This window comes from Equus asinus, chromosome 27 (genome assembly GCF_041296235.1).
Source record: "Equus asinus isolate D_3611 breed Donkey chromosome 27, EquAss-T2T_v2, whole genome shotgun sequence".
Classification (NCBI taxonomy): Eukaryota; Metazoa; Chordata; class Mammalia; order Perissodactyla; family Equidae; genus Equus; species Equus asinus.
This window is the reverse complement of record NC_091816.1, coordinates 21,645,050-21,664,715: the sequence shown is the minus strand read 5'-3', so window position 1 is coordinate 21,664,715 and position 19,666 is coordinate 21,645,050. Positions and strand designations below refer to the sequence as shown.

The following is a 19,666-nucleotide window of genomic DNA, read 5'->3' as shown; positions in this document are numbered from 1 at the left end:
CCTGTCACTATGATGATTATTCTCAAATCTAACGTCCTGATTATACCTAATTCTATTTTCAGAAATATCTCTGGAGTCCTTAACCTGGTCCTAAGGATCGCAGACTATATTTCTTCCCTAGTTTTCCAGTCTTATGCTGCAAACACATTTGTTGTTCTAAGTAGGCTAGAACATCAGTTACATCATTCATGACTCAGCTTAAAGGTAACCTCTTCCAAAAATGGGTATTGAAAGCCACACGAATGCAAAGACTCGGGGTATTGAACTGGGTTCCAACTTAAACACTAGAAATCTTTTATTGGATTCCTTTATATAAATTCTTTTACAAAATCACGCTCTTAACTTTCTGGCTTCTTGCGGTCTTAGATTTCACACCAAGGAAGACTGAGGTGTAACAGCAACAGTTCAAGAAGAAACACGAGGGAGGCAGATGCTGAGAGAGTCCGAATTTGTGCCTCCATTTGGGATACAAAGAGAAAACAGAGGCCTGACAGCTCCTTGGAAGGTGAGACAAGAGAAATTATAAATGAGGGATCCCTTTGTCACATCATAGAATGATATCTGCCCATACTCATAATCTAGGAAAACTCCAACTTTGTGCATTTGCTCTCTCAAGAAGACCTTTCTTAAAGGAGGAAAGACCCAGAAGGTAAAGTCAGCTCCCATCATGGATCCTGTGAGTAGGACTTTATCTCCAGAAGCTTTGGGTGCGTCACTCTTTCCGCTGGCAGAGTCTTCACATATACCCAACTGCCACTTCGTTGCCTTTTCCACATCCACCTCCCAGTAGTGCCTCCCTGAGGTGAAGCTCTCCACACCCAACACAGAGGCACTGAAGTCAAATCTCCCTGGGTTGCTAGGCACATGCTGCTGGATGTTTCTGAGTCTTATACTTCTCAGATCCTCGGATAGGACCAGACAGGGATGAGCTGTTTTTGGATCCAAAGTTATAGGTCCTGCAGGCAAAGAGAAATCAAGTTAACCTAGAGGCTCGCCAATGCCAGAGACTAATGATTTCTTTTTAAAAGATTGGCACCTGAGGTGACACCTGTTGCCTATCTTGTTTTTGTTTTTTTTTCCCTTCTTCTTCTCTCCAAAGCCCCCCAGTACATAGTTGTATATTCTAGTTGTAGGTCCTTCTGGTTGTGCTATGTGGGATGCCACCTCATCATGGCTTGATGAGTGGTGCTAGGTCGGTGCCCAGGATCTGAACTGGGAAACCCTGGGCCGCAGTGCAAACTTAACCACTTGCCACAGGGTCTGCCCCCCAGAGACTGATGATTTCTAACAGGCAGGGCTTTCAATGAGTGGGCACAAGTCTCAGGCACAGATAGGGGAGAGGCAATCTAGGAAAGTCCAGGAAAAGGAGCCTTTGTCTGTTTCAAGAAATGGACATCATAGAGGAACAAAGTTAGTAAGATAATGGGAGGAGATGCAATCAATCTGAGGAGGAAGAACAAAGGATAATGGACTACGAGAAAGAACAAAGAATAATGCTCTATGGAGAAGCATAGAAGCACCTTTCAAACCAGAAAGGAATTTTATCAGGCTGTAAAAAATGGCCTGGTATCCAGTCCTTGCCAGATATCACCTGGGACCCAGCTGTAGCTCCCTGAAGACCTAGTCCTCTAAAGAAGCATTGGAGTCTCCTAATAGAGCAGTTGATTCCTGGCTCTTCTGTGACTGAATGCTCTCCTCATTTTAAATACCACCAGAGGATGAGACGTAGCTGCCTAGAAATTGTGCCAGCAGGCCCTTGAATTGAGTACATCAAAAGAGAATATATCAGCAGAGGCTGGAAAACCCATGAGAATCCTCCAGACAAATCAAGTCAAGAACAAGAAAGCTCAATGTGATTTCTTATACTTGAATGAAAGTGACACTTGCTTGCCTTCATAGCTCTGATTGTTTCTTCTCTTACCTCATTCTCCTCATCCTCTAATATTGTGATTTCTCAGAGATTGGTCCTGGGTCTTCCTTTTTACTACTGGTACTCCCTTCCCCCTGGGTGACTTCACCTAGCCTCAGTTTAAATATCTTCTATATGTTCACTATTTACCCCATAAACAAGCTGCCATATACCAGTTAGACATAACAGAGGCATTTCAAACATACTGCATCCAATGTGCAATTTCAAACCTATTGCTTTCTAATTTCTACTTTTCAGTTAACAGCACACTTATTGCTTTAGTTGATCAAGCCATAAACCTAGAGTAGTCCTTTATTTCTTAGTTTCCTTAACATCTAATCCAGCAGCACGTTTCATTGCCAAATAAACTTAAATCTCTGGACTTGACGCCCAGTTCACATCATTATTAAGGTGGTCTTACAAGCCACAAGCCTTGAATTTTAAATTTCAAGTTTTCCCAGGCTCTTAGTATTTCCAGAAGACTGGCAGGAAAAAAATGCAAATTCTTTCTAGAAAAATGAACACATTGATTTTTGGCCTCAAAGAATTTCTAAAAATAATATCCAGGGAAAAAAGAGAAGCTTACTATTAAAAAAATCTTAAACACACACAAAGTAAGAAAGCACTATTGAGTATGATAGCCGAAATAAATCTGAAGAACTTTAGATATTGGAATTACCAAGAAGAGACTCTAAAATAATTTTTGCTTACTATGTTTGAAGAAAAAAGAAAAACTTAAAATATCTACAGGATATAGGAAACGTAAAAGTGAGACTGAGTAGATTTGACAAAGACACACAGAGATTATCTAGAAATGAAAATAAAATTAAATAGCATCAATGGATGATTATAAGAAAAGAAAGCTATAAATCAATATGCCTCATTCACATAAATAGAAAAATTCATTTAAAAATATTAGCACATTGGGGGCTGGCCCCGTGGCCAAGAGGTTAAGTTCACGCGCTCCGCTGCAGGTGGCTCAGCGTTTCGTCGGTTCGAATCCTGGGCGGGGACATGGCACTGCTCATCAAACCACACTGAGGCAGCATCCCACATGCCACAACTAGAAGGACCCACAACGAAGAATATACAACTATGTACCGGGGGGCTTTGGGGAGAAAAAGGAAAAAAACAAAATCTTTAAAAAAAAAAAAAAAGTGATCCAAATAAAAAAAAAAAAAAATTAGCACATTGAATCCAGCAATATATAAAAGGGATAAAAGATCGTAAGCAAGAGTGTATCTTAGAATTGCAAGGCTGACAACATATGCAAAAGATAAAATTCACCATATTAATACATGAAGAAAAAACAGGAATATTTTGGGTAGATACAGAAAAAGAATCTAAAATATTCGATATCTGCTCATGATAAAAAGTTTCGTAAACAGGAATAGAAGGGAACTTTCTCAACTTGATAAAAGGCAACTATACAAAACCTACAGCTAACGTCAAACTTAAAGGGGAAAGACTTAATGCCTTCTTTTTCCCCTCAAAAAAGGCAAGCATTTCTCACCACTCCTATTCAACATCATATTGGAGCTCCTAGCAAGTACAATACGGTGAGAAAAATACAGAAAAGGTTGGAAAAGAAATAAAACTCTTTATATTTATAAATTACTCAACTATCTTTGTAGCAAATCCCAAAGAACATATAAGAAAGCCCCTAGATCTAATAAATGAGTTTAGGATAGTTGTAAAATACAATTTCAACACATACAAACCAATGTTATATCTATAAACTAGAAATGAATAAAATTTCAATTATAAATTGATATTTAGGGGGCTGGCCCAGTGGTGCAGTGGTTAAGTTTGCACGTTCCGCTTTGGTGGCCTGGGGTTCACTGGTTCGGAGCCCAGGTGTGAACATGGCACTGCTTGTCAAGCCATGCTGTGGTAGACGTCTCACATATGAAGCAGAGGAAGATGGGCACGGATGTTAGCTCAGGGCTAGTCCTCCTCAGCAAAAAGAGGAGGATTGGCGGCAGATGTTAGCTCAGGGCTAATCTTCTTCTTCTTCAAAAAAAGAAAGAAATTGATATTTAATACTAACGATAGCACTAAAAAATAATAGTTAGGGATTCATCTAATTAAATATAAACAATATTTGTTTGCTGAAAACTACAAAACACTGATGAGCGAAATCAAACTAAATTTAATGGAGAAGGACAGCATTTTCAACAAAATGATGCTGGAACAACTGCATACACATGTACAAAAAACGGAGGGGAGTTGACCATATCTTGAATCATGTATAAATATTAACTCTAAATGGATAATATACCTGGATGTAAAAACTAAAATGGTAAAACTTCAAGATGAAAATCTTTATTGGGGTAGGAAAAAATTTCTTAGGACACAAAAAACACAAGCCATAAAAGAAAACAAAATGATAAACTGAACTCCAAAATTTAAAACTTTTGCTCTTCATGGAGCTGGCCCCATGGCCTAGTGGTTCAGTTCGCATGCTCCGCTTCAGCAGCGCAGGGTTTCGCTGGTTCGGATCCTGGGCGTGGACATGGCACCGCTCATCAGGCCACTTTGAGGTGGCGTCCCATGTGCCGCAGCTGGAAGGATCCACAACTAAAATATACAACTATGTACTGGGGGGATTTGGGGAGAAAAAGCAGGAAAAAAAAAAAAAGATTGGCAACAGTTGTTAGCTCAAGTGCCAATCTTTAAAAAAAAACAACTTTTGCTTTTCAAAAGATACTGTTAGGTAAATGAAAATATAAACCACAGACTGGGGGAAGTAACACATACCTGATAAAGGACTGGTAATCAGAGTATTTAAAGAAATCACAAAACTCGCTAAGAAAATATACAAGACAATTTTAAGTGGGGAAAATGTTTCCAGATACACTTCAAAAAAGAGATACGGTAAAGTGTAAAGAAACACATGAAATATGCTCACCATCATTACTCATTTCAGAAATAATTGACAAGCAAAGTGATATACTACTATGTACCTATTAGGTTAGCTTTAATAAAAAAAATGGACAATACCAAATGCTGACGAGGACGCAGAGCAAATGAATCTCTCATACATTACTGGTGGGAATGCAAAATAGCACAGCGAGTTTAGAAGACAAGTTTGACAATCTCATGCCTAGAAATTCAACCAAGAGGTATGAAGCCACATCCACACCAAAATCTGTAAGGTTAGTAAATATTTATAACATCAAGTTGGAAACAACTCAAGAGCCCATACAATTGCAAAAGGATAAATAAACTGTGGTTGATTCACATAATGGAATACCACACAACAACAAAAGAGAAGTACTGATAACACACAACAAATTTGGATGTGCCTCAAATGCATTATGCTAAGTGAAAGAAGCCAGCCTCAAACGGTCACATATTGCATGAACCCAGTGACAGACATTCAGGAAAAGGCAGAACTATGAGGTAGAAGATAGAAATCCTTTGTTATACATGGTGACCTTTTTTCCCCTCAAAATTTAGATTTTCGTGTGTGTGAAGAAGATTGGCCCTGAGCTAACATCTGTTGCCAATCTTCCTCTTTTTGCTTGAGGAAGATTGTTGCTGACCTAACATCTGTGCCAATCTTCCTCTATTTTATGTGGGATGCCGCCACAGCATGGCTTGACGAGTGGTGTGTCCATCCGCTCCCGGGACCCAAACTTGTGAACCCCAGGCCATCGAAGCAGAGTGTGCTAACTCAACCACTACGCCACTGGGCTGGTGCCTAAAATTTTTAAGCAGTACAATCTGCCTGCAATTGTGTTTCAGGGTTGGGAAACTGACAAAGGATTTGCAGAGACTAGCCTTTCAACACCAGATTATGCAATTATCTTTTTGATAGATATCTAATGTGTGTAGCACAATACACTCTCCAGTCTTTTTAAATCCTCAAGCCATCTAGCATTTCCTTTTATAGTAGGATGGTCACTTGATTCTCAAGTCCTACAAAAATAAAGTGCCCTGCCATCATGGATGTGTGTCAACTTACTTTGGAACACTTTGAGCATTTCGCTCATTCCTGTTATTTGGCACGAACTCAGGTCTGCAGTTTGGGCGGGCTGTAGACACTGAAGCAGCAGCGACTCACTCCTGTTAGAGAAAGGACACCGTCAGTCATCTGCGTGGATGGACCCCAGGTCCCTCCATCCAGAGGATGGATCTCATTACACGACCTCCTGTCCCTACCCCAACAAGCCCTGGGTGCTCACACAGCAGACTCTGCGCCTGACCCCAAAGTTTCCAAAACAAAAACTTACCTTTCCAAAGAATATCTTGCATTCTATGGGGGAAAATAAAGAGATAAGGTTACCCCTGGGTAAGTGAGCTAATCTTTTGTGAACTGTGCTCACGAAAATATCTTCTCTTAGAATAATGAAACGATTTCCATGTAATTTCTTCAGCCTTGTGGTGTTAATTCTCAGATGGCAAGGTTTAACATCAAATAGAAAAAGTCAGTAAAACGCTTGAGGTCATTGCTATATTCCCAAGGGAAATATTTTCTACACTTCACCTTGGCCATCTTATTCAGAACACTCTTCATTCAAATTCTGCTCATCTGTTTGCTTTCTCTACTGGCGGTGGCAAAAGGCTGAGCAGACGCAGGGGCCTGCTGGGCTGCAGAGGGTAGGGAGCCGGCTCAGGAACCGAGTATAACTGGGTGACACCTACCTGGAACCAGGCTTGGCTCTAGAACAGAACCTAAGGGTTTGTGTGTAGGGGCTTCTCAAATAAAAGCACTCACATTGCAAATATGAGCCTGGCAGAGGCAAATGGATAGAGTCTTGAAAAGATCAGAATTTACTTATCGAAAAAGCAATGCATGTTACTGTATAAAATTTAAAATACACAATACTACATAAATAAGGCTCCCATTTGTTTCCCGAAGGTACTGCAGATTACAATGTCTGTGTTCATCTTCCCAGAGGCCGTCTGAATATTAATAAGCAAATACGTCTACACATATGTATATTCTCCAAAAAACGAAAAGTGGCTCTGCATGTTTTTTTCACTTAAGAAATCTTGAAAATAACCTTTTAATCCCTATAGAGCTGCTTCATTCTTTTTTATGGCTGCAGAACATTCTATTGCATGGATGTATAATAATTTGACTAAGCAATTATTTACCCTATTAAGGGATACCTCAGTTCAAACTTACTATTGATAATTTTAAGGTGAGAATTCATATCATGAAGGAGATGTACACATACCATGATTTTATGATGTCATAATGCTTTTGGTGACTGAGAAATAGCTATGTGGCCTTTCCACATGATTGAAGACCACTGGATATTGTTTTGGAAGTGACCCCTGATGAGTACTGTCCACTTCTCATTTCTCAAATACTGCAATAAGTCTTACCTGGAGCAGTGCTGAGCTGGATTCCCCACACTTCTTCTCTAACTCTACGGGGATCTGTTGGAGACTGCAGATCTGTTCAGAGAGCCTGGTCTCGCTCTCCTTCAGTTTATTCAGATTCTCTCTCCCCAGATCGTTCAGTCTCTGCAGAAGCATCTCCTTATTACTATTCAACTACTAGCAATTTCTCTTCTTTGCCAATTCAACTATTTCTTTAAAAACGTCCTTTACTGCCAGCCACCCCAGAAACAGACAATCAGGAAGGCCAGGATGTCCCCCTGTGTCAAGCAGGACACCTCAATAGAAACTTGATTCTCTGACACTTAACACAGTTATGCTGATGTGGATGGTAGGAATGCAGTCCACTTACTCAGTTAACAACCTGGACCAACAACAGATCACATTGTTTTTGCTGGGCAGCTTTTTTCAGAAAGTTTCCTAATTCCTTTGTTAAATTAAAATTGATTTATTATAATTTATTTAAAAATTAAATTCAGTCAATAGGGATGAAATAGCTAATCAAGCCACTGATAGCAGTTTCCTTTACATCCTCACAAAGATGCTGCACCTAGGCACATAAGCACATGTTCATGTTATTTTTTTCCTTAACACAAATGACATCCTATTATACTATTGCTGATCTGACAACTTGCTTTCTTCTTAATAAATAATATGCTCTTGGAGAACATTCCTTATTTGTACCATAGAGCCATGTTATCTTTTCTAAATGCTGAAAAGAATTCCACTGTACGTATATAATACAATTTATTTCATGAGTCCCATTTCAATGGGTATAGGTTGCATCTAATCTCTTGCTATCAATAAATATTATAGTAATAATAATACCTAACACTTATCAAGTGTGTAATATGCACAAATACTATTTAAGGAGCTTTGTATAGATTTCTTACTCAATCATCACAACATTGTGAACTAGGGGCCATTGTTATCCTCATATTACAGCTAAGGAAACTGAGTCAGAGGTTAAGCAATATGTCCAAGGCCACCTAGAGGCTAGTAAATAGCAGATACTCAGATATGAACCTCATCAATCTGGCTTCAAAGATTACCTCTAAACCATGGTTCTATACTCAAACGATTTCACAGCGTTCCCTTATCCATGCATCTTTTTATATGCATGTAAGTATATTTACAAGATCAATTCTCAGAAATAGAGTTGCTAGGTGAATATATACATTCTTTTTAATCATATGTGGTTGTCTTATTCTAGAACTGACAATGTTCAGCTCTTCTTTCCCTCATTTCCCAAATATTGTGAGGATGCCATTTTGAATATCTCACCTGCAGCGTTTCCTGGAACTTCTCCTTTAGCTCTGCGGCAAACTCAGTCAGTTGATTCAGACTAGGTTCTCTCAAGTTCAGGTTGAATACATACCCATGCAGGCCCCGGAAGTTCACCTCATTCTCTTCAATCATCAACCGGAACATAAGCCTATATTCAGACTCAATCATCTCTTTAAAATTCTGCTCCTCTTCCTTCATCATAGAAATAGATGACAGACTTCAGATTAAATATCACAGATTGACCATAAATATTTCTCTTTCCATCTCTAACTCCCATATAAAAACAAAAACATATAAAGTACAGGAGAAGAAATAAAAGGCATCAGTATAAACGGAATTTCGGAGTCGAGATCAGCCAAGACATCAACACAAATTTAGAACATGAAAACACAGGAATGTTGATTGACTTAACTGAGGAATCTACAACCTCAGTGACCAAAAAGAAGGAGACCAGGAGAATTGGAAGGTAATGCCAATGGCATTTGCTGATGCTTTGAACAGGGTGTGTGAAAAAAGAGGAATCAGTGGGTGACTAAGGTTTTTAGAATAAATAACTAGAAGAATGGATTTGCCAAAACCTAGACAGGCAAACTGTGGATGGGATAGATTCCAGAGGTGGGGAATGCATGAGGAGCTTAGTTTTGAATATGCTAATTTTGTTTAGTTAATAGAGACATCCAAGAAGAGATGCCAAGTAGGACGTTGGACATGAAAGCGTATCATTTGGAAGTCTGAGCTGGAGACATACTCTAGGAGTAGTCAGCTTAGTGATGCTATTTAATCTCATGAGACTTGATGGATTCAACATTTATCAAGAACGTGACATTTACCACCTCTACCACTACCTACTAGTTCACCATCACTTGTCTCTGATTATTGCAACAGTCTTTCAGACCTCCACCTCTACTCTCACCCTCCTATGGTCTGTTCTCCCTTCAGCAGTGAGAGTGTTTCTGTGAAAATGGAATTTAGGTGATATCACTCTGTTCAAAACTTTCCAGTGGTTTCTTTATTTAATTTAAAGTTGACAGCCCTAGATGATTTGGCCCCTTTATCTCCTGATACCATCTTCTAGTCTCCACTTCCTTTATACAGCCACAACCAAGTACACATCAGTCTCAAGACCTTTGTACCTGCCCTTCCCTCTACCTAGAACATTCTTGCCAAGACTGCATGGCTCAATTCCTCACCTCCTTGGATCTTCTTAAATGCTACTTTCTGAATGACGAGGTCCTGATCATTCTGTTTAAAAGTGTACCTCATCACTCTTTCCTGCTCTTGAAAAATTTTTTTATAGCACTTAACATGTAATATACTATACATTTTATTTATTTTGTTTATCTCCACTAGAATGTCAATTGCACAAAGACAGAACTGGTTTTTCCCACTGCTAAATCCCGGTACCCAGCATTGTTCCTGGCACAGAGTGGGACCCCAATATTTGTTGAATATATGGTTCTTTGGGCTGAAAAAAAAAACAATGATCAGTTTAAAAATTTTTGAACAAGCAGGAAATTCTCCTCCTCTACCAGCCTCAACTGGACGTTCATTTTCTTTAAAAACTGGAAGAGAGACGACTCAGAATTTGGGCTATCTATCACAGAATAGGGTTATATACGAAGAGAGGGTTTGAAATCAGAATGAAACGTGTACATAAACGAGGGCGAGCCCTCAATTTGGATGGTAATCCTTAAACTGCCCTTTAAATGGTTTCAGGATTTATATGGCCACCAAAAATACATGAAATGTTCATTCTCTTAGGGCATCATTATAAACTGTGATCATGTTTATGATTTTTGCCAATAAGGTTGCAAATACTATCTCACTAACAAATTTAATACAGTTAATTTGTATTTCTCTTAGCATGAGCAAAGTTCAGGATCTTCTTCAAAAGATAGCTGCATTTTCCATTCTGTGAACTCATTTTTTTGATCATTTTTCTACTGAGTTTCTAGTCTTTTGCTTATTGACTTTTAAGAGCTCTTTACACCTTAAGAAATCAACACTCTTCCTTCTTATGGATTTCAAATATTTTTTCCTGCTTTGTCATTTGTCTTTGTTTATATTATTTGTTATCCAACATTATAAGTAACTTCCCCCCTAAGAATCAAGATAAGCACTGATCTGAATCATCACCATTCTTTCTTGCTCATCAGCCAACATGCTTTTAACTACTTCAAGTTTCTCCTTCAACGTGTTTGATATCTTCTGGAATAACATCTGTGAAGAAATATAGCACAGAATTCCAGGTAAAGTACTTGCTTTAGAACAGCTGGATTCCTAATGTTAGACAATTGAGGGGCCAGCAGCCCTGACAATATGTCTTCTTAGCCTTGATGTTGAAGGTCTATATAGAATACTTGCTAATATTCTTTTTTTTTTTTTTGAGGAAGATTAGCCCTGAGCTAACTGCTGCCAATCCTCCTCTTTTTGCTGACGAAGACTGGCCCTGAGCTAACATCCCGCCCATCTTCCTCTACTCTACATGTGGGATGCCTTCCACAGTATGGCTTGCCAAGTGGGGCCAGGTCTGCACCCAGATCTGAACCAGCGAAGGGAGGGGTGGAGGTGGTGCTAAGCAGAAGGTGCTCAATTAACCTCTGGGCCAGCAGGCCGGCCCCTAATACTCTTTGATAAACATCAACTAAGGGAATGGTCAGGAGGATCAGAATATCTGCCCCCAAATAAATAAGTTAATAAATAAGAAGAGGCAGCCAGAGCGCCAGAGGGCTCTGGCATCTGCATGAAGCTTACCTTGTAATTCTCTGCGGCCTCTTGTACTCCATACACCACGTGATGCCTATGCTCCTGGGCCTGGAAGCACTTGCCACAAAGTATGATTTGGTCGTCATCACAGAACAGCAGCAGCGGTTCCAGGTGTTTCTCACAGTAGGCATCTTCTGGGATCTTTTGCTGTAACTGGGGGTTGAGCCTTTTGGACATGGCAGCAGGAGTCCCTGGTTGAAGATGGGCTCTTGCTGATGTGGAATAATACTACTTCCCTGTACTCTGAACAAGAGAAGAGCGGCAGCGTTCTGGGGCCGACGCACTCGTCAAGCTGAGGGTCCACGGTCAAGCAGGAGAGCGGGTCAGCGCATCCCGGACTCCTCCAATCCAGCAAACCTCTGGCCGCCGCTAGCTCGGGGAAGGAGACACAAGAAGTTATACCAATGTTCTAAGACTAGAGGGGTTCTCGAGTTTTCTGAGAATTTTGAGCTATTGACTAGAACTTAGTCACAAGTGAGGCACAGCGCCCCACTTCCCTGTAAGTCACTAAAAAAAAAAAAAAGAAGAAAGGAAAAGATGATCAACAGAAGGCACAGTGTATTAATAAGCATTGGAGGAACTTCCGGGACTAGAGTGACGAAAGCCTGGTGTTAGATATTCTGGGCGCAAATTTAAGGAACCACTCACTTTCCCGGTGCGTGCATGAGCCAGAAAGTGAGGGCCTCTTTTGAGTGCCACCTTAAATAAGAGGCGCTTGGGTGCCAAATTTAAGGAAGTGCTCACTTCCAGGCTCCTTAGGTGCGCATGCGCCTAAGGGTGAGGCACCACAAATTTCACACCCAGGGTTCAAGGCCTGCCTCGCCAGAGAACTGGTCCTTAAAGGATATTGGTTAAAAAAATAAAAATGATTCCCCCGAAAAATAAAAAGTTTGCAAAAACACGAAAGGGAAATTGCATCTTCTCTGGATTTTCTTTTAAGGAAACAGAACAAGGGACCTATTATCCCCTGCATCCTCATTTCCAGACAATTCTGATTAACTTTGAGCAACAATTCTACTTTTTCTCTAGAAACATTTTAAATATATTCTTAAAATGTATTACCTACTGAATTTGGGAAACGCTTCCCCAGTAAAGAATTACCTTAGTTGACTTAGTTTCCTCGTCTAAGCCTATCTCCAGCCATTGTTGGGTGAGACCAAAACACCAAGTATTCATTTCTCAAATCCTCTATTGTGCGTGCGTTTGTCCCCAATCCACCTCATTAACCGGCTCTTTTGACAGTTATCTCTTGAAAGGAACTGACCTGACAGATCTCAGAACTCCCAAACTTTCATTTCTGGATTCACTAGCATCCTCCACCTCTCATGCGCTCACTCCCACCCAAACTTTCTTGACCGTTAACTAGACCTCCTGTCCTTTCATTCCTTCTTTTTTAACTTTTAAGATATGAAAAACATTTTTATAACTCTGAAGTTGACTAATCATATATATGATGATTTTTGTTATTTGGTTAGGGTACGCATTAAAGCAGCAGTTTTCCAAGCGGCATCCTCGAGACCTGATTTGCTTTTTTCAGTGTTGACGTTTGCGCTGACCGTAGATAAAACTGCTGGCTCGTACCATTAATCAAGAAAATAGCATCAAACGGTACTATAGTCATTTATCGTATTTTTTAATCTTTACATACTTGCATACTCCCAGTTAAAAAAAAGTTTCATTTTACTTAAGAATAGTATTTCTTGATGAAGTAAAATATTAAATCTCAACCCTTGAGTGCAGGGTTTATTTAATATTCTGGGTGACAAAATGGAAAGTGTGCATAAAGCATTTATGTTGTGTATGGAAATATAATGGTTGTTTCAAGAAAAGCATTTTCTATGATTTTTGGAGTTGCAAAACATACTAGCCACTTTTTTCATAGAACATTTTTTAGCTGAAAGAACAAGTGAGACAAACCCCAGTCATTCAGATATAGCGACTTGGAAGACATTTTCTCAAACGCTACTAAAGTGACCTTGTCATTTCAAGGAAACCAACTAAGTATTAGTTGCCAATGATAAAATTTAAGCTTTGAAGCAAAAATTAGCGTTTTAGAAAATGTGCATCCACTATTTTAAGTTTGACAGCTTGCCAATATTTAGTCTTTCTCATGAAATTGGTGTTGATCGTAACAAATGTAATTTTTTACTATTGTATAATGAAATCTGTCAACATTTGGAAAATCTGCAAACTCAGTGAACTAATATTTTCCAGACGACCAATGCATGTTACAAAATTATACAAGGGTAAAGTGGATGCAAAGTATAAGATAGACTAATGGATTTTAATGTAACAGAGGACAAAATGTTCATTGACAAGATTACAGAAAAACACACGCACAATTATCTGAAAAAGCTATTCGAATGCGCTTTCTTTTTTCCAACTAATTATTTGTGTGAGGACAGAGTTTCTTCATATACGTGAACTAACATAACATTGCAATAAATGGAATATAGGAGCAGATGGAAAATAATCATCTTCTGATAAACCAGAAATTAAAGAGATTTGCAAAACTATCAAACCATGCTTTGCCAATAATTGTTCAGAAAACTTTCTTCATCAAAATGTTATGTTTATTTTTAATAAACTAATATTTTTTAAAAACTCAGTTTTAATTTATAATAGAGTAACAATACATATAACACACAAACAAAAGCTTATTGGGGTCGTCCATCAATAATATGAGTGCAAAGGAATCCTGAGACCAAAGTTTATAGAACCATGGTTTTAGAAAGCATATTCCCTAGAAATGGGATTGCTAGTAAACACAGCTATAATTTTGCTTACATTTTGCCTGATTCCCAACCACAGGAGTTGTACAATTTTGCATTCAAAGCAACATATGAGAAAGATATCAAACTTTTTGCCTGCTTGATAGATGAGAAATGGTATTGTTATATATTTTCAGCTTGCATTTACTTTATTATGAATAAAGCTATTATTTGCATATGTTTGAGTCATTTTTGTTCCTTTTTCTGTGAACCATGTGTTTAAACCCTTTTACCTGTTTTCTTCTACCAGGTTTTTGGTCTTTTTCCTTAATTTTAAGACACATTTATACATTGAAAAGATTATCCCCTTGTTATTATACAAATTGCAAATATTTCCTATTTGTCATTTGGCTTTGAATTTGCTCCAATTCTTTTTTACTGAGTGGGTCCTTGAACTCCCTTGTAGGTACCTTCTTTTGTCTTGGCCTGCCTGAACATCTCCTGGACTACTCTACTGAAAACAACTGATGAGTCACAAAAATATTATAAGTTTACAAATTCAGTGGCCACTCCTGGCTTTATCTGTCTTGAGCTTTCAGCAGCAGTTAACATAGTTGACCTCGACCCTGTCTCTGGAATGTTTTGTTCTCTTTGCTATTAAGATCTTTTAGCTGATATCCCTCCTACTTTACTGGCCTATTTTGCATCATCCTTTTCTGGCTTCCCATCCTCTAGAACCTCGAGTTTTGAGGTGCTTCAAGGGTCACTTCTAGTCCCTTATTCTACTTCTCCTTCTCTCCCTAGGTAATCACATTTATTTCCAAAAGTTTAAGTAAGAACTCTTCAATTCACTCTTCTGCCTAGACACAGCGCTTCCAACTTATTTGCAATTAAATCTCTAATAAGCACTCCGAGTTAACATATCTAAAACACTGTTCTGGATTTCAACTAATACCTTTTTTCCTAAAAGTCACTTTAAAATTCCTTCATTTAGAACTATAGTTTAAACCATCATTTCATTGTCTCAACTAGTTTGTATTCAGCCCCGCGCCCCTCTCATTTCCAACTCCTCTCAGCTCAAGAACCAGAATACTATTTATGACATAAATCAGGTTTCTAAAAGCTTTCCATTGCATCTAGGAGAAAATCTAAATGGCTAACCAAGTTCTAGATAGTCTGGCCTTCTGCCTACGTGTAATCTCATCTATAACTTTCCCCGACCATTGTCAGGTCCAGTTACAACGAATTCCTCTGCGCCCTTTTTGCTTCCTCAGCTGCCAATGCTTTTCTCTTACACTTTTGCCATTCTAGCTCCTTTCTTTTCTTCAATTCTCAGCTCAAAGGTCACTTCCTCAGAGAGGCCTATTAATCAGCCAATTGGAAATACCCACCATTCATATCATTTTATTTTCTTTGTATCTAACTACTTTTATGTATGAACAAGTTACCTGTTAGCCACTCTTCATCCACAAGAAACTAAGTTCCTTAGATTCCCCATGTCTAAATTTGATGCTAGATGCTCAATAAGTATTTTTTAAAAATTTTAAATAAAAACAGCACAAAGGAGAAATCAGAGGACAGAGAGAATAGAGGTTAAATATTTTTACAAAAACCATGACAATGGAAAGTTAGAGAGTCATTTGTTTCCCCAGTATGTTGTCTATGTGCTAAATTCATGCCTACCCTTGTTTTTCCTCACTGTATTTTTCCTTTGTCCTGGCTTTCTCCCTTATTCTTCTATACATTGCATATCTATATATTTTTAAACTTCCATAAACACTAAGATCAAATTTAGGTATTTAAAGAAAACCGTGATGAAGGAAATAATCTTCAGAGAAAAGCTCACCTTTCTTTGTAATCCTAAATATTTCCTTTAGGGAACACAGCCAGAACTGAAGACTGCAAGGCTTTTATCTGTTCAGCGGCTCCCTCCGTCTTTCCTCTCATCATCAGGTAGGAAGCCTGTAAAGTTTCAAATCATATCTATATAGTAAACATAGGGCAGTAGCTATCAAACTGCAGTGAACACTAAAATCATCTGAGATTACTGGACTTCGGAGCCCCACCCCCAGAGTCTCTGAGTCCATAGATCTAGGGTGGAGTCTTAATCTGCATTTTAATGAGCTCCTAGAAAATGCTGAATAGCCAGTTACCTTGGTCAGGAATTTCAATCTCTTTGGATGGATGAAGGTTTTGTTCTTTGTTATGTGTCCAAGGTCTTATATAGTAGCTCCTACCACATAGTAGGCCCTTAATAAGTTTTTTTAATGAACTTCATTTATATATTAACAATTTCACAGAAAGAAATCCTACAAGCCATTCCCCTAGAATCTCATTGTGTTTCTTAAACCATTAAATAGTTTCACTAGAGAACAATGCCTGATTGTTAGTTTCCAGAATGTTTGCTGAAGGAAGGGATCATCACATTATCTTTAGATAGAAAATCAAGCATGGGAATAACTGCCTGACTGAGGAATGTGTCACAGGTGGGCGGTGAGGGGATAATCCCGGATAGTTCAGAGTTGACCCCAGTGAAGAGGAAATCTGCCCAGCTTCTCCAGTTTTGATACTTATGTCTCCGGAAGATTTCCATGGCATCAATCAATTCCCAGCTAACCAAACTGCAGTGATTTTTCTTTCTTTCTGTTTTTTGCTTTTTTTTTTTTTTTTACTGTGGATAGACCAAGGAGAATCCTTCTATTTGCTATCTGATCTTCCAAAACTTGGTGTCTCCCTATGGAATCTTAAATACATTCTTTCCTTTTATCTCAAACAAACTCTCCCACACCCACGCCCCACTCCATCTTCTTACTCTCCCCTTTCCTTCATAGACCATAGTCATTCCTGTGTGTCCCTCCTTTCCTCAGCCGTACCAGCTTCCTTTTCCACTCAATTTTTTTCTACCCATTCCTCCTTTCTCTCTTCTAACCCTTGATGCAGTCAACTTCTAGGAAGATTTTATCAATTATTTGCTCATTTATTCTTACTATCCTGAGCTTTCATAATTCATGATTTCATTTTGACAGGAGATCTTCATAATCTTTGAATCAAAGAGTGAAACATCAAACAAAATTCTCATATTTTACATCTCTTAAAGCCCATCTTAGATTTTTAAGGAAATAGTAAATTGTTAATTCTGGAAGGCAAAATGTTTTAACTTAAAATAATTCTAGAAATTGCACTATATGATGTGCTAAGCTTTTTTTATATCTGTATATATTTCCCACAATCCTTTGAGGTAGTAGTATCAGAATACATTTTACAGCTGATAAAGCTGACGATTTAGAGGTTAAGGAGTTAACTCAGACACTCAATATAGAGAATTACAGATCTGGGATCTGAATCGCAGCCAAATTTCATGATACTTCTTTACTTCTATTAAATGTTAACTAAATATTTTTGCCAGTTTATAAGAGAAAATTTCTCAAGCTTGCATTACAATTTGTCATGAGGTACTTTTACAGGCCTATAGTCACAACATGAGAGGGAGCACAGATCATTTTAAATTGTTAGATTTTTACATAGGAAAGCTCTTGATTAAAAAATTCCTGAAGAAATGTGTTTCTCCCCCCCTACTGTCAAGAACTAAATTATCAATGTGTCACAGCGTATTTCATGAACTTTAACAGTCCTATCGCATTTGTCAGCCATATGTCTCCTCACCATGGTAGCACACGCTCAGCTTCCACGTGGGATGAATGTAGCTGGTCCAAACGAGGTCATATCTGTTACTTCCGGACCCTTCTGCTGGAGTAGACCACTACCTCATCTCATTTCAGAAAGCAGTAGAGAGCCCTTGTGGCTTGCGGTCAGCTTCATTGTTACTATTCTCCAGGAAGGTCCAGCTTCTCCGTGGCTTCCTGTCTCCAAGGCTGTTCTATTAGAGTAGGGGCTTAGCTTTCACTGGATTATGTCTCACAACTCTAAGAGGTCTGGAAGTCTGTATGTTTAACTGTGGGGCCGGTCCGGTGGCATAGTGGTTAAGTTCATGTGCTCTGCTTCAGTGACCTGGGTTTGTAGGTTTAGATCCTGGTTGCAGACCTAGCACAGCTCGTCAAGCCATGCTGTGGTGGCGTCCCACATAGAATAGAGGAAAATTAGCACAGATGTTAGCTCAGAACCAATTTTCCTCACCCAGAGACACAAAATATATATATGTTCAACTCTGTCCTTACTTAAAGCATAAATATTTAAGAATTAAACATTTAAACATTATGGCTGCTTTCAGTGACAGTACAGCTGCCCTTCTGTTGTCATTGTTGTAGATCAATGCTTATCTAAATCCAACATATCAGGGTTCTTTTTGGTTTTTTGGTTTTTTACTTTTTCTCAAGGGAGATAATTCTCCTAGGTAAGAATCCCAACAGAAACTTAAGAGGTCACCTTTACCCCAACACAGGGACAAGCCCTCTCTGTTTTAGCAACAGAATATCCTCGGCAAAACAAATGGACTGACTTTAGTTGGGATCAGTTGTGACCCTGAGCAAATGAAGTTTGGATTTTGGCCAAAGGTCACACATTGAGAAGAGCATCATGTCAAGCTGATGAAGTTAAACTAAAGTGGGCTCTGGTTCCAGTTCTGCCACATAATTGCCATGACCCTCAGCAAGCCACTGAATACTGAGCATCATCTGTGAAATAAGAACTAGAGGGGCTGGCCCGGAGGCACATCGGTTAACTGTGCACATTCCACTTCGGCGGCCAGGGGTTTGCTGGTTCGGATTCCGGGTGTAGACATGGCACCTCTTGGCAAGCCACGCTGTGGTAGGCGTCCCACATATAAAGTAGAGGAAGATGGGCATGGATGTTAGCTCAGGGCCAGTCTTCCTCAGCAAAAAGAGGAGGATTGGCAGCAGTTAGCTCAGGGCTAATCTTCCTCAAAAAAAAAAAAAAAGAGCTATAGCCATCTTTTGTGCATGTGTGAGCATTACATGAAAGGCTATATAAAACACACATAGGAGCAAGATGGTAACAAGAAGAAATTTCTCTAAATGAGTATCCTTTCCTTCCTTTGCTCATCCACAGGCAGGCTTTTGGCCAGAGTCAAGAGCACCGCCTTCCTAAATAAGGGAATGGGCAACCAGGGTGGTGGTAGAGGTGGTACAGATGAGTTACAGGGTAATGAGAAATAAAGAACATTTTTATGCCCCTTTGATTTCTCTTGTTTAATAATATACATATTAGTGGTAACTAATTGATACTGAGACACATATTCAACTTTTGTTAACAGGATGTTTATCATAAAACTTGAAGATCATTGATCTCTATATATTATCATATATGTCCTTGCTTAGGAAAGAGAAATTTTTTCAATAATAAATCCACATTATCAAGATATTAAAACCTTCTTGCTGCTATCACTGGAGGATATGCGTCTTTATGTAAAAGAAGGAATCAGAAAACCTGTTTCCTCTCTTAAAGTCATCTGATAATTAGGACATCTTTTAGGACCTGGAGGTACACTTGTTAAGAGACTGGTACCAAATGCTATAAGGGATTGCCCAGACTATTAGCTTTGAGATAAAAGCAGCTTTATAAATAGACTTGACTAGAGCCTGGTTTCAATATAGCATAATAGCAGGAGCTCTGACAGCTAAATTAGGTCAAATATTCTATAGGACAGAAGCTACACATCAGA

General features: G+C 38.9%; 1 protein-coding gene across 1 annotated transcript; it reads right to left on the bottom strand.

Moving 5' to 3' along the window:
- Positions 1–405: 405 nt before the first annotated feature.
- On the bottom strand, positions 406–11,494 carry TRIML2 (tripartite motif family like 2). Its single transcript, XM_070499723.1, has 7 exons — positions 11,306–11,494; positions 10,672–10,771; positions 8,549–8,739; positions 7,250–7,390; positions 6,148–6,170; positions 5,880–5,980; positions 406–956 (listed from the first exon to the last, which is right to left on the bottom strand). Exons 1-7 carry the CDS (start codon positions 11,492–11,494, stop codon positions 406–408), a joined length of 1,296 nt encoding a protein of 431 aa, XP_070355824.1.
- Between the last annotated feature and the right edge of the window lie 8,172 nt (positions 11,495–19,666).

What these genes read in the sequence shown, in the direction of transcription:
- TRIML2 (XM_070499723.1), bottom strand. Translation starts at nt 11,494, where the DNA reads ATGTCCAAAAGGCTCAACCCCCAGTTACAGCAAAAGATCCCAGAAGAT. An exon ending in AGTTCCAGGAAACGCTGCAG is followed by an intron (nt 7,391 to 8,548) that starts GTGAGATATTCA and finishes ATGCTTCTGCAG; the next exon opens with AGACTGAACGATCTGGGGAG. An exon ending in CCAGCTCAGCACTGCTCCAG is followed by an intron (nt 6,171 to 7,249) that starts GTAAGACTTATT and finishes TTTCCCCCATAG; the next exon opens with AATGCAAGATATTCTTTGGA.